We start from the raw sequence: 14,723 nt of genomic DNA on the forward strand, positions 1-14,723 counted from the left end.
CAACATTTTTCGGGAGAAAGAGTTTCCCCGGTAATATTTCGACCAAAATGTTCCAAAAATCGAAGCCAATTCACATGAAAGGTACAGCCTCACTGCTGTACAACAATTTGACGGTTCTAAGCAGTCCGGAAAAGAACATGACGACGTATGCTGTGGTGCACAAATCCGTGATTTGTATGGCGAGCTGTGCCAGCGATAATAATTCCAATGTCAGCCACAAGCAAGTGACCTGCAGGGACCCGTCTCCGACGCCGCAGAGCACCATGATTCTGCAGGTAAAAAACACTCGCATTCGTCAACTAGGCCTAACTCTAGTTTATTTGTCTGAATGTTGTGTTTTCTGGAATTGTGGAAATGAAGTAGGTTCAGCCAGGTGTCTTCGTTGTTTTCAGTTTTTGAGAATTGAGTTTGAGATGAGAATTGAACATGGGCGGTGAAAAAAACATGATAGTGATCAGTCATCCATGAATCGAATGATGATGGTTACTATGGCAATGATATGGATTTTTTTTGCTAAAGCTGCCTTTGGCTGGTTACATTAGCTTCCTGTTGAAATGAAATAAATTGACATGATTAATAAGATACTGACCTCCATACTCTTGGTTTTGGCATTCCTCCATCCGTGGTTTTTGTGGACATTGTGATTTTTTTGGGGGGGGAGGCGGTGATGTGAATTTCAGTGATGGCGAGCTAGATGGTGCACGGTGTCAGCTGAGAGAATTTGGGTAAATGGTAGCTTGTTGTGCTATTGACTAACTTTTGTATAAACTTTTTCATTTTTTGGATACAGGCTAAGTTTTGTCAATTACCGTCTCGGACGTTGCTGGTGCTGTGCTACCAAAGGGGAATACAGGTACTGAAGAGAGAGAGAGACCCACACCCACGAACCCTTCTAATCCCCTCCTACATTTTTGGAGGAATTTATTGAATTTTTCTATCCCATCTCATCAAAAAAGGAATGAAGACATAAGTACTTTGCAGCGATTTTAGTATAAAGAGTGACTTATAAAAATTCTGTGATTTGAATTTCTAAAATTTCTAATTTTCTTCTTTGGCACATGAAGTGCATGTCAATTCACGGAAACACTTGTTGATTCACGGAAACACATGTTTTATTCACGGAAACACTTGTTGATTCATGGAAACACATGTTGATGTACACACCATCTAAGAACTTTCATTTTCCCGTTTTGACATCATTCAGATATTTGAGGCGGACGGTTCTGCCCTTGTTTTCTGGCACGCACTTGTCCACATTGATCCGAGCGTTGGTGAGTAAAGACATCTGGACATTTTTCCAGATAGAGATTATTGGCAGTGGTCTATTCCCATCAGTCCCAGCCAGTGGAGTGTCGACTTGTGAACAGCGATCTCGATTTTATTTTTTCTGTGCATCTGTAGGAATGGCATTTGCAAGGGGAATAGCGGCAGTTCATGACAGCTACATTGCAGTAGGTAAGCAGTGGGTTTGACGTGCGCCCTCACTGGCAAGGATGAGCCAGACGGGGGTAGAGGGAAGTTTTTCAGCGATGTAAGATATAGCTGTAGTGTTTTCTCAACATGCTACCAGCAGGGTTAATGACCCAGGAAACTTGCTAACAGATCCTTGTTTTTTCCCAACAACAAAGCTGTTTTGGTTATATCGGCAGGCACGTCCACAGCTCAAATTCTAGTCTTCAACATCCCGGGTCGTGGAACCAACGTGACTTTGTCGGAGTCCCTGACGGGCCATCCATACGCCATCAGTGCATTGGCTGGGGACGGTGCCATCATGGCCTCGGCCGACGACTCTGGGTGTATCATGGTGTGGCAAGCAGGTCAGAGCTTCAAGAGGGTCTGCCGAATTAATGGTGGCGGGTAGGTTCAATTCAACCGAGGTGGTTATCAGTGTAAAAAGAACAAAGGAAAGTTTATCTGGTTCCCTTGGCGTAAAACTGTCGAGGGTGCTTCTGGTCAGTTGTGGCGAGATGCTTGTTCATTGCAGGTTATTCCCCAGTTGATGACAGTACCTCAGTGGAGAGAGGCAGATGAGGGTAAAGTGGCCTGCTTGAGGACACAACACAATATGGCCCACAGCTAGGCTGGAGCTACTGACCCTCTGATTTTGGAGTACAAACCCTAAGCCAGACTCTCCGAGGAAACCAGAGATAAAGTACAGGCCTAATGAGCCATGTTGTTTTTTGGGTGGGGAGGGGATTGTAGGGGTGTGGCATCAGATGGGGCGGGGGTGGGCGGGAACTTTTGATGAAGCTTTACTGCCTCGAGACGTCTGTCCAGGATCTATGATGTCCCTGATGCAAACCTCTCCTTCTCTTTGCAGGGTGACTTGTTCCTCGGTGTGCTTGTACGACGGCTTAGTGATCGGGGGTTTTGGGTCGGGTCACATCAGGGTGTTTGATGCCATGAAGGGGACAATAGTGTCAGAGATCTGCGCCCACGCCAAGTGGATCCACGCCATTGACATAGCACCCACTGCTGGCCTGGTGAGATAATCTTCCTTGAGACCAATGTCACATGGAGTGTAGACGCCCGTGAAATCTGGCCCCCTTTTCCTTATGTTGCATGTCAACTTCATCGTTGGCATATTAGTTGACACAGTCCTGTCTTTTGCATTACTGTAAGTTGATCTTCACAGACTCCAACTCATTGCAGTGGTACTCAAGTGTGGATATTGGCTTGCACAGCGTGTTTAGGGATAGCAAGCCCTTGGTGTTAAAAACTTGTGTTTTTCTAACGTCAAGCCATCCCAAGAGAGTTGGGAAATTTGTATACTCTCCATCAATTGTCAATCAGTGATGGGATTTCTCTTGATCACGTTTATGACAAATTCAGGTCTGTCTGTTTTTTTTTCTCCCCGTCAGCTGCTGTCAACATCCGAGGATACCTTTGTGAGGGTGTGGTCAATCTCCAAAGATGGCGACGTGACTCAGGTATGTTGGCAGCAATGCATCCCTAATTATCACTTGACATCATTTATAGTGGAGACGGTCAAATGATTTCCCTTTTTTCAGGTTGTGCTTATGCTGTTTTTTTAACAAGTGGTAAAATGACCTTGCCCGACACATTAAACAATTTGATGTTGAACCTCTGCCACGTGCAGTAACATTTTAAGTTCTTGAGCGAGTGTTACTTTTCCCTGTTTGACTGGTAATGGGTGACTATGATCGTGACAACTTTGTCAGTGCTTTGTGCCGTGTTATGCTTTCAGATCCAACTGATGTTCAGCGAAAGTGTGACCGACACCCAGCTGACGGGGGCTCAGTTCACCAGCAAGAGTGGGCGCGGCTTCACCCTGTCCGGCTACGACCTGAACGAAGTGGTCTGCTACAACCAGAAGGCGTGACGGACAGATCGCTCCACATCATTGGCCAGCAAGTGCAGAGTGCAAGCTGGGAGGGACAGTGCAACAGTGGACCAATGACATTGGTTCCTCAGTCAGTGTCCCAACCTGTGATGTATTGTGCCTTATGTGTCAAACTTCTCTTCGGGCGGACGCACTGTTAAACGCACTCGTGAAATTAGCTCTTGTGGGGTGTAGGTTGATAGTATGCACAGCGTGTACATGCATTACCTAGACCCTAATTTATTAATTGCCTCAAAATGTTTAGTTGGGTCAAAAACCAGTCACCTCGTAGGGCAAACAGCTGTTGATGTTGCAAGAGTATTCTAGTTTTAAACAGAACTATTTATATTGTATATTTTGAACTTGTGGCAGTGCTGTTGTATATTTCTGTTCAATATGTCAAATGAAATTCGCAAACCAAACTATTCCACCGTACAAAACATTAGGAGGCAGTCCATACGTTTATTTTCCTATCCGATTTCTAAAGATGCAACAAAAGATAATTCACTGAAAGGCTGGAAACCTGAAATTTCAAGTAATCCTGTTAAAAACCAACCGAGAGCAATTTTTATTCAACTGTGGCAACCTTTCTGTGCGCTCACCACTCGTGTTCAGTGTCAAGTGAATGTATTCTAGATTTATAGCTATAACGAGAGAACAAACTGGTTTTGTTCAAAGGACTGATAGCTCTTGAGTTTAAGAGCCTGGGGTAAAGCTCCGTTATGTGACGTGTCCTCCAGAGTAGATTTGAACATGGATTGGATTTGAATGTATTTCAGGCGTATCTGTTATAGATCCCGGACACCAAGTACACTAGCGATGAGACAACACCTTACTCCGAGAGCACGTTCTTTGGAACAGGGCGAAGCTCCTTTCCTTCATCCTTGTCATAAACAGAAAAGCACGACGGAAATAAATGTGGTGGTGTAACTCCACAATCACCGCGTTCTTGTCTGTGGTGATAGCCGATACACAATGCTTGTATACCACACTCTCTCAACGTCACTCAGTCGGTTTAAGTCTACAGGTAACTTTGTCTATCCTTATCTCCAAATTAATCTTGACTTACAATTTCATAAATTCGTAACACAACAAAAGTTTCTTTTACAAATAGGAAACCAAGAATGTTAAACACAAGCAATATCAACGGCAAATTACAGTCAGTCCTTAACCATTTACCTCCCGACAGATCCCAAACGTCGCGGTCCGTGTGCCTCTAAATGCTGCCTAGAATGCAGTAAACTATCCAAGGAATGTTGCATTACCAAACAACGAAAACAGACCGGTCTAACATGACTTGAACCTTATTTACATTGTCCATTTAAAAAAAAATTCCACCTACGGTTTCCCTTTCCCCACATAATTATGTACACTGATCAAAGAGCAACAATTTCTTTATCACTAGGGCACGGCATTACGTCAAGCATTATTCTTACCAAGTCTTCCTTTGTAGTGCCTTCAACAATATTTTTAATGACCTTGTACATTTCTTTGCTTTGCTCCTTGTTCATTACAAGACCAAATGGTTAGATTCTCACAAAGTGTGGGACAGAATATGAAAATCAGCTCACCAGATTAACGTTTTTATCATTTGAACAACAAGAAATTTATCTTTTAACTTGGTTTATACAAAAATAACGGATGCTAGAACTGACTGGGAAACAAAGTAGTCCGACGCTAAAGAAACCCACTTGTTTTTAGTGCGCAGATTAGCGCTACGTCCCCATCCTGGCGCCACAATCAACCAAGTTCCCAGCATGACAGATCTGGACGTGAACCTTGTCTGCACTGCCGCTCAATCTGCGACTCGGCCAATCCACTTGCCGGCCTACTCGTCGTCTGAGCTGTCCTCGTCGCTCTCCTCGCTGCTGGAGTCCCGGGCCTCCCGGACCTCGATGCCAAACTTGTACTCCTGGTCGCAGCCCATGTAGGAGTCGCTCATGAAGTAGATGGTGTAGTTGTGGAGGCCCGGGGAGGGGGCCACAAAGTCCAGCTTGACCTTGGCCTTGTGCTGCAGGGTCAGCCGCTTGATGGAGATCAGGCTGTTGGTCTTGGTGTCGCCAATCACCACCCACCAACCCTCCTCGCGTTTCTGGATGAAAAAAACAACAACAAAAAACAAAACAAAAATGGAGAAAAAAGAACTTGTTTTTAAAACCTTGCAGTATGTGCCTGAAAACCTGGCAGAGCACATTCAACAGTCCTGACCTTCTTGTAACCAAAACCTTTTGATAAAATGACCGGGAAAAATTCAACAGACCTGGGGCTCCAGAATCTGCTATTTACAAGAATGTACTTAGGAGAGCTCTCTGAAAAATCAATAGAATTACACAAGTGATCCCCACACCAAATTCCCCCCTCCTCGGCTGAACGACGGAGATAAGGTTGAAATTACTTCAAGCTGAAGTGTTAAAGTTTGCGGTTTGCTGGCAGACACTTTTATTCAAATTTAATGTTCAACTCAGTCAACAAGCTAAGCTATTAATGAGTCTTTTTTTTTTTACAAGACACAAGGGTGACAGGGAACACCTTGTAACAAGATTCTTCTGAGACGATATTCAAAAACGGACAAACCTGTGGGAAAAAGGGGGCCACGACTGGTCCAGTGACTTCATCTTCTCTCTCCAGAATGACATTGACAACCACGGGGGAGCCACTGAGTGAGGAAGGAAAACAGACAAACAGGTCTTATCGAGTTCAGTATCCTTAAGTACAGACTGCGAGACATTTAGTATCCCACTAACAGCGGCAATGTCTCACTTAACCCTCCTTTGGTTTTACAGCACAAAGATGCACAAGTGCCCACGGTCACTCTCTTGGATGTTGGTGCAGTGCCCAACACAACACAGCTGTGCTTCTCTGAGGTGTTTACCAAGTGACCCAAAGAGTGACTTCAGCATAGGAGGGTTAAACACTTATTAAACTTGGTTTTAGGCATTCAAAAAGAAATATGAAACCAAAAACTGTGTTTCTTACATCATTAAACATTTTCATGGAAATTGCCACCTTGATGGAAAGGTCTTAGGTAGGACTAAATCAGGTTGAGCTTTTTGTCAATGTTGTTACTGACCTTTAGTCAGTAAAAGACAACTTCAAAAATTTCAATGACTGCTCCGAAATGCATCTGTGACTCAACCCCCAAAAATGAGTCATGCAGTCAGTTTTTCAGTACATTTGATTTTTTAAAAATGTGTTCTCTGTTTTGATCTTTCGATCAGTTCGCCATTCCGGGGAAAATGGGCACTGAGTTGGTGAGAATGTTGAAGGTTCTCTCTGATATAGATTGTGCCAGATTCTATAAAGTTAAAATAGTTCCCGCCTCTTCCAATTCTTCTCGTTAGGTACGGTTATAGTTTTAGTTTCTACCTTTCCAGACTGTCCTTTTCTTGCACCTCGTAGGTGAGCTCGATGTTGGGGTAGCGATTACAGAACCTGGCCACGTCGGCCATCTGGGCATCAGCCAGCACGAGAAGCTCGTTGCGATCGTCGTCGTCCATCTCCATGATGTCGAAGATGCTCTCGACACCCTGAAAAAAAAACCCCAAAAATGAACAGCAAAATGCAAAACTAGGAATACAGATTAATTCTGAAGAGCTTGGGACAGTCTTAAACAGCCTTTTCTTCACAGATACAACTTTGCCAAACATTTTGTTGTGATGCAGTTCGCGTGTAACCACTGGACCAAATATACTTGATATCCCACATAAAAAATAAAAAGGAAATATCTGTGAAATCAAGTAGGGAGAACATTTGGTCTTCAAGCTTGCCACCCAACAAAATGAGACCAAAATACGAGCCTCTGTGAGAATCTTGCACAGTGTACACAAATAGATACCCTCAACTTTTTTCACCCACATGACGACCATATTCATTAGGATGCCACTCAGAGTAAATCATGCACATTACAACGAGGAATTCAAGTGTCTCCTACTGCTGAAAACTATAAAGAAAGCTGATGAAAATACTGAAAAAAAATTACTTGATGACTAATTTTGTGGGCTCCGGTGACATGCAATTGTTCTGGTGTACCTGTGTTATTAATAAGACTGTTGCATATGATTGTATAAATGTTGACATAAAACTTTTCATCAATAATCATTCAGATCACCTGCAAAAAACTCCATCCAAATCCCCCCCCCAGAAAATCAACAAACTACAAAACACGATGCAAGGCACAAAATTCACCCACACCAAATTCGTAGCTTTGCACGCTCTAAAAAAAACAGAGCTGAGGTTGAGAGGTGTGTGAAAGAGAAAAGATTCGCCGTACCTTCTCCGTGCATTTCTTGATGAGGTCCGAGGAGAAGTGGGGCAGCTGCTTCAGGTAGGAGTCCTTGTTCCACATGGCCTGGGTGACCATCTGAGCCAGCTCCATGGCGGCCAGGGCAGGGGACAGCCAGCCGTTGCTGGACAGGACGTCCACGCAGGCTTGGATCAGCCTCAAGGCCTAAGGGGGAAGACGGGGGTCAGAGGTGTTGGTAATGCACTTTTAATCAGGGGTGGGGGCTTGGGAATCCCACAGAGGGATTGGAACAACACCAAATTAAGACTATTTCTTTTTCAAGGCCTCAAGAGCTGGAAGAGAAACTTTCTCATCTACAGGGGGAATGATCGTGCAACTTTGAAGCATACTTTGGGAAGGAATACAAGAGAAGCGGTTAGACATGGATCATTTAACCTCCAGAAATACCGACCTGTGGGTCCAAAAATGTGGAAAAATCCTGACAAAAATCCCACCGCTGGGTAATGCTACCCAGAAAAGCCTCCGAAAAGGATTCCTCTTTAACTTTAATTTCCCTTTCTGTGTAAAGACAGGCTACCATCCCAATGAAAGATGTGCTTGACAAGCACACTTCCACAAATTATTAAATTTCATTAAACTTTGTTTCTCAAATTAGGTTTCCCCCTTTTAATGTAACTTTTAATGGTCAGATGATGTCAGCACAAGTCCATCAGTTTTTAACAGGCAGGCATGCTTTATAAAAATCCATCCATACATTAAGCCAAGCTTCCATGACCTTTGGTGGAGCAATCTTAGAGAAAAATTTGAGGAGCTCTTTTGACTTGCAAGACTTACTTTGCCCAGGATGTCCTCGGTGTCCGATTGAAGCTCGGCCGACAGCTGCATCCGTCCGAGGTGGGCCTGGATCAGCAGGTTGGTCTTGACGTGGGGGTCGTTGAAACGAGCATTGGCCAACTTGTTGGGAACCCGGCTCGACAACTGAAACGGCAAAGAAAAACCGCTGGCAAGATGTTTGCAATCATTCCGTCACTGTGCACCTGACCTAGGTGTCCGAATAAGGAGCTCCAAGCAAAACACTTGGGTTGGTGACTGTTTAAACTTGTCACAGTGGTGACACGGGATCTGTAATGCTGTTAGAGGATGGCAGTGGGGTACCTTGCAAACCCCAGCACCGAAGGCTTGTCAGCATTCCTTGATCTACCTTCATTCATACATCCACTGTGTACTGATCAATACAGAGATGCCAAGATAGAAGGAGCGATAACAGACGGTGAGACAGGGGGGGGTGGGGACTGCTCATACATCCACTCTGAACTGATACAACACACGTGCTAAGATCAGAGGGGTGATACGTGGGGTAACACACCTAGTGAGACACGGGTAGCCAAACTGAATGACAGATGAGAAAACTGGATGGCACGCAGTTTGCAATCATTCCCTCGACTTCCGTAAACGTGGATGACATGATTAAACAAGAGATTGAAAACTGAATTTCAAAAACTTGTAGTGCCTCCTTTTACAGAAAAGAGGAACATCGCTGGCGAAGTATGATGACACACTGAGAAACCAGCATTGTTGAAACATGAGCCCAGAAGCGCAAAGTTAGTCGACTCAATCCACCCACCTGCTTCATGACGGAATCCTCGTGGTGTCGGATGGGGATCTGCTCGTACTCGGCGGCCGAGGCAATGATCTCAATCAGCCCCTTGATCTTGGTGCGGTTGTTGAGCGACATGCTGAAGAGCTCGATGGTGGTGTAGTTGATGTAGTAGTAGGCGGCGATCATGCCCAGGTTGAGCGGCGAGATGTCCATCTGGTCCTCGATGCTGACGCACTTGGACTGCTCCAGGTCCTGCAGGGTGTTCTCCACCAGCTCCGAGAGGTGGTCCGACAAGTGGCGATGGGTCACGCCTGATGGCGACGCACACATGAAAAAAACACATCAGACATCAAATCAAAATCACATCAAAAACATCATCAAAAACACATCAAACCTTATGCTTGAGTTGGCCGTATTGAAATTAAAACAAAGTTAAGTTTTCATTTTTTTTTTAACTTGAGCGCATCGGTGAAGGAAAGACATCAAATTTCTCGACAACTTATTGCTTGTGTACTCCGAATGAGTTTAAATCTTGCAGAAAACATATAACATATAAGTACATGATATCAAGGGCCACAGAGGACACCCAAGGGTCTGCACATTGGCTGAGGCTGTTGAAGGCTAACATTACTTTAACTGGACGGAAAATGGTAGAAATCGACACATTCATACCTTGCAAGTTGTAGTAATTCGGGTTCTGTGTCATGCGTCGGTAGAGGAACGTCCAGGTCAGGTAGTCCACCGCGTCCTGCTTGTTCTCAATTGTCTTGGTCACCACCTCTGCGTTGAAATGGTCGTGGAGGCAGTGATCCAGATGAGACTAAAAAAAAACACCCAAAAATCAAAGCCACGTAAATGAAACACTCCCTTTCAACTGCTAGCAGAGAAAGTCAAGATAATGTACTGGCCACTTGGTACAGCACATTTTAAGTGTGCCTTAAAGTTGAATTCCTTAGTACTCGCCTTGCAGACGACAAGGACGTGAAGTAAAGTTATACAGGTGATATATCTCTTGATCTGAACCAAAAAAAAAACTGTGCTAGTCCAAGACCCACATCCGTTCATCTGAACAGAAAACGGAACAGGCAGAATGAAAATATGGATTACTGGAAACCTCTTACCTCCACCGGCAACGGCTCGTACAAGAACTTCTTGTAGAAGTCTTTCTTGGAACCTTGGCACAGGATGACGCACTTGCCGACTGCCAAAAAGATGCATGAGAAAAACAAGACAAATTGATCCTAACCAATTTCAAAAGCGAATAGCCGACAACGGGTGTCGACTATAAGGGCTTGCTCTGATTGGCATGGTGCTGGGCGTGTACAGAGGTCGACAGAAAAAGTGTTGCGTCATTGTAATGCCCGATGACTGCACTGCCCGTTAAAAATTCTTTGGCTGTGGAACTCTGGGAAGACAGGTATGATCCCAAGACGGACCAACAGACTGGCAGGCAGACACCGAACAGACCAACAAACAGCATCAGAGGTTTCTCTCATCACAATTCAGGATTACGTCCCTTGAGAAACTTTTGCTCATCACGTGCAAGACACAACCAAGAAATGGATTGTTTTAGCATCCTTTCTAAAAAGATAATCAACATATATATGAAGACCTTAGGATGGTTGGCAACAGGGCAGTTGGATGACAAGAAATGAGTTACCTTCTTGGTCTATATCCGGTCTGTTAGCGCGTCCAACCATTTGTAAGACATCAGTCACTGGGTAGTCGACATAGCTATGTAACAAAAAGAAATGAACAAAGAATTTAATTCACACTGTGTGCATGAATTCTATTATAAGCAAACTGCAGTCTGAGTTCCTAGCAGATTAAACCAAAATTGGGTTAAAACTGAGTAACCTTTTCTTCTAATTAAAAAACTTATTCACAAAAAGTTAGAAATCAACATCACCACTTACAGTCCCGCAACCCCTACTGCAAGAAATCTGTCAGAATAAGCATGCTTTAAATGGGCATTTAAGCCTACAACGTCCACAGAGTAATATCTAGGATCTCAACATTAAAAAAAATTCGCAAAAACACTCGGTGACTTACGCGTGGATCTTCCCATTGTAATACTGCGTGTCCATGACGACCACCAGGTGGGCGGGGAAGGTCATGCCCCAGCACATGTTGCGAGCGGCGACGACGATCTGGACGGCCCCGGAGGTGTAGAGCTGCTCCACGACCTTCTTCTCCAGCTCGGACAGGCCCTCGTGGAGGTAGGCTATGCCGTTCTCCAGCATCTCGCACAGCGTCTGCCGACAAAGAAACAAGGGGGGGGGGGAACAAGAAGGAATCAGTCGGGTGCTTCACTAGTACTCCGGTGTAGCAGTGAAGTACTTTAAATGTGCTTAGCAGTTTGACAAACTTATCGTAAGCACTATTGCTTACTGCTGAACAAACTTGCAGGAAACAGTGGTCCTTATCTTGAGGTCTCCTTGATTCAGTTTCAGTCTCTGTACCTTTCTTCAACTATCCTGAAAAATGCTACGGAGCTTTACAGATTACGAAGTTGCAGCTGGCAGGTCATTTCTGGAATGCCAGCTCCGACCCGTCTTCGGGTCTTACCTCGTCGTTGACCTTGCTGATGTGGCCGGCCAGGTCCTCCTTGGGCACGTGCAGAAAGCGGCTCTCCTCCGTGTCCTCGGCTGAGGAGTAGGTCAGCAGGTCGATGGCCGTTAGCTTGGTCTGCTTGCGGGAGGGCACGAAGACGATGACCGGCTTGTTGGGGGAGTACTTCAGGATGGCGTTGTAGGTGGGTTTCACCATGGCGATCAGGCGCGACGCCGTGTGGGTGATGTTGAAGCCCTGCGGAGTGAAACACAGGAGAGAGTTCAAGACAGATCAGACTAGCACGGCCCGTCTGGTGACACGACGTGATACTGTCATTCACGGTGCATTAACAAAAGGTCCCCATCACGCAATACTTGTTATAACCTGTTCCACTCATCAGGGAATACATACAGCTGCCTAAAAACAATCATCCACAATTAAGGACTTCCAGGAAAGTAACTACCTTTATTTGTTCTTACAAAAATAAATTTATGTCTAGATCTGGTCATGCTTTTCTTGAATCATTCCTAATAAAGATATGTTTACCTTTAATAGTTTCTATTTCTATAATCTAAGTTCGCTGTACTACATTGTATGACATTTCTGGTTATTCAAATTCAGCCTTGAGGCTCAGCTTCTGTAATTGATGAGAAATTACGACAAAATTCCAAGAGGAAGCTGATATTCGTCTTGACCTGTATGTGCAGTTCCAGCGGTACCGGTCGGACGTTGGGATGGAAGTTGAAGGTGTTGGTGGTGCTGGCCCCCAGCCACTGGGCGATGTCCTTGGCGTTGGCCAGGGACGAGCTGAGGGCCAGGATGCGGATGTTGCGCTCGATCTGCGAGGAGATGTATCGCATCCGGGAGCAGATGACTTCCAGCACCGGCTGCAAGACAAAAAGAGATCGAGATGCTCAATCATCATTGTAAGTCTGAGAGAAAAATGAGAAACCGCTGCGGGGATTTCAACTGATGACAGTCTGATCACGAGCACCAACATCCAACCTGTCGACATCCGGTGCCGGTTTGTTAAAGCACATATTTGCTGACGTAGACACAGGCTGCCAGCCAGAAAATAATGCAATGTTTATTACATGTGACTGGTTCCCTGCAAATTTTTGCTTAGCAGATAAATGTGTCATCAAGCGAGTTTCAATAACAACTTTATGAGATGGGCTCCGGAGGCTTGAAGGGAGAGAGTTCCAAAACCTTCCAAATTTTCATGCCAATTGTTGATGCTCAATGTTCTGACACAGGTCCAAATATTCTAAGTGTGATCACCGAGCCATTTTGCATAGTTTACCCAGAATTCCTAATAATTCATTCAGGCCACAATTGGAGTGTAATATTCCAAACTTTTGGAGGGTAAGATGTTTTACAATGAAGGTCGGGTGTTCGTGCGACCACTATAGTTCAGCACATTTCCACCAATATCACTTTAAAGAGGGATGGTTGGACTGTCTACCCGACCATTTCAGAACCAGGCCCTGGGGCATGCTAGCATCGCTGGTTACCAACATCCTTTTTGGAGTTAAGCACAGAGCAAACTATTGGTCTGAAAGTAACTGGACGTGAAGGCAGAGACTGTGAAAGCAGGGAGAGCGGCAACCAAACTCAAACCGTGACGACGGGATTTTTTGTAAAACAGATTTAAGAGTCGTCGCTCGACATTTTATCCCGAGAACGAAGAGCAGTGAACTCACGCCGTTGTCCCCGCCGATCAGCTGCAGTTCGTCCACGACGAAGAGGTTGACATTCTGGACGTTCTTGCGCTGCTTCCATCGCCGCGACAGCACGTCCCACTTCTCCGGGGTGCTGATGACGATGTTGCCCTTGGCCAGCAGCTTCAGGTCCGTGCTGGTCTCCCCCGTCAGCAGGACGACCTTCTTCCCCAGCTGCATCTGGAACTTGGCGTACCACTCCGTGTAGACCTGTGAGGGGGGGGGGAATAAAGCACACGCTCAAATGTTTGGTTGTCAAGGCTTTGCTCACGATCAAACAAATCACTGGTCTACTGGTAAAAATGACGCTTCTTCGTTTCTTTGCCCTGCTGGATTGGAAACCCTGACCTTATAATTGGGAGTAACAAACTGCAACAGCTAGGTTATACATCCCCTATAACATCCCCGATAACACGTGAACATTTGATGGCAGAAACGTTTGCAGGAATTAATTTGCCGTAGCTGAAATGAAGCCAAATTACATTATGTCCACACCAGGGCGACTTGCTGCTGACAACAACTCTTCACTGACTAATGTAAGACTGACCCAGGCCTCAAGGAAAATCTTGACACATATACGTCAATTGTTTTCCTCCCCTGAAATGCGTAAAACGGGCATGAATCCACAAGCACAGGACGAGTTTTTGGAGTGTCCGCCAACAGAGTTCACGAAGATTACAGTTCCAATCGCCGTGCTCTTTAATTGGCATGTTACTGTACCTCCCACAAATGAACAGTCTGGAAACGGACTCCCCACACTGCTGGTAAGTCAGGGAGGATTCAACCATGCTTAGTCTGTTTTGATCACTACACTAAAGACCACCGTTGCAAAACAGAAGCTGCGGTCCCTTGAATAGATATACATTTAAAAATCACACTAACTGAATAATTTAGATTACAAAACAGATGTAGCTATGAAAATTATGACAATTTCTACAAATCAATTTGCAAATGAGACGAGAGTGGATCACCTGTTCAGCCAATGCCTCCAAGGGAGTGACGAAGACGCACCTTCCCTCAGGTGCCTGGGTCAGCATACGCAGGATAGCAAACTCAGCGATGATGGTCTTGCCGCTACCTGTGGGCGCTCCTACAAAGACGTTCTCGTCCATGTTGTATACGGCGTTGAAAACTGTAAGATGACAAACAGGAGAAGATTCTCTTTCAAAGTTTACCGCATTGCACTGCCGAAACATGTCACCCTCTGCATGCTGACTACTATAAGTGGCACAACGGTTCTCACTAAGAGTGAATAAAGTACAA

At 45.0% G+C, this 14,723-nt stretch overlaps 2 protein-coding genes and 1 non-coding gene across 3 annotated transcripts in view; 1 reads left to right on the top strand and 2 right to left on the bottom strand.

Annotated features, from left to right (window-relative positions):
• Positions 1-47: 47 nt before the first annotated feature.
• LOC110977063 (WD repeat domain 54-like) lies at positions 48-4,319 on the top strand. Its single transcript, XM_022230858.2, has 8 exons — positions 48-275; positions 791-853; positions 1,205-1,271; positions 1,402-1,455; positions 1,650-1,857; positions 2,321-2,483; positions 2,862-2,930; positions 3,209-4,319. Exons 1-8 carry the CDS (start codon positions 48-50, stop codon positions 3,341-3,343), a joined length of 987 nt encoding a protein of 328 aa, XP_022086550.2. The 3' UTR covers positions 3,344-4,319.
• Positions 3,769-14,723, bottom strand: part of snrnp200 (small nuclear ribonucleoprotein U5 subunit 200) — a 29,776-nt gene continuing 18,821 nt past the window's right edge. The window contains exons 28-41 of the mRNA XM_022230845.2: positions 14,432-14,592; positions 13,443-13,670; positions 12,435-12,626; positions 11,755-11,994; positions 11,239-11,441; positions 10,847-10,920; positions 10,308-10,387; positions 9,859-10,006; positions 9,211-9,497; positions 8,421-8,564; positions 7,614-7,790; positions 6,710-6,870; positions 5,918-5,999; positions 3,769-5,435 (exon numbers count right to left, since the gene is read on the bottom strand). Of these exons, the coding sequence (XP_022086537.1) occupies positions 5,172-5,435; positions 5,918-5,999; positions 6,710-6,870; positions 7,614-7,790; positions 8,421-8,564; positions 9,211-9,497; positions 9,859-10,006; positions 10,308-10,387; positions 10,847-10,920; positions 11,239-11,441; positions 11,755-11,994; positions 12,435-12,626; positions 13,443-13,670; positions 14,432-14,592 (2,441 nt within the window). The 3' untranslated portion in view covers positions 3,769-5,171. The remainder of the gene's footprint in view (positions 5,436-5,917; positions 6,000-6,709; positions 6,871-7,613; positions 7,791-8,420; positions 8,565-9,210; positions 9,498-9,858; positions 10,007-10,307; positions 10,388-10,846; positions 10,921-11,238; positions 11,442-11,754; positions 11,995-12,434; positions 12,627-13,442; positions 13,671-14,431; positions 14,593-14,723) is intronic.
• On the bottom strand, positions 8,707-8,842 carry LOC147796910 (small nucleolar RNA SNORA57). Its single transcript, XR_015427573.1, has one exon. It is a non-coding gene; the product is annotated as a small nucleolar RNA SNORA57 (small nucleolar RNA).

This window comes from Acanthaster planci, linkage group LG13 (assembly GCF_054643075.1).
Source record: "Acanthaster planci isolate LZ-2023a linkage group LG13, COTS_SCS, whole genome shotgun sequence".
In the NCBI taxonomy this organism is placed as follows: Eukaryota; Metazoa; Echinodermata; class Asteroidea; order Valvatida; family Acanthasteridae; genus Acanthaster; species Acanthaster planci.

Excerpts from the sequence above, each read along its gene's own strand:
- LOC110977063 (XM_022230858.2), top strand. The coding sequence starts at position 48 with ATGTTCCAAAAATCGAAGCCAATTCACATGAAAGGTACAGCCTCACTG. Across the intron at positions 276-790 it reads AGAGCACCATGATTCTGCAG|GCTAAGTTTTGTCAATTACC; the intron begins GTAAAAAACACT and ends TTTTGGATACAG. Across the intron at positions 854-1,204 it reads GCTACCAAAGGGGAATACAG|ATATTTGAGGCGGACGGTTC; the intron begins GTACTGAAGAGA and ends GACATCATTCAG.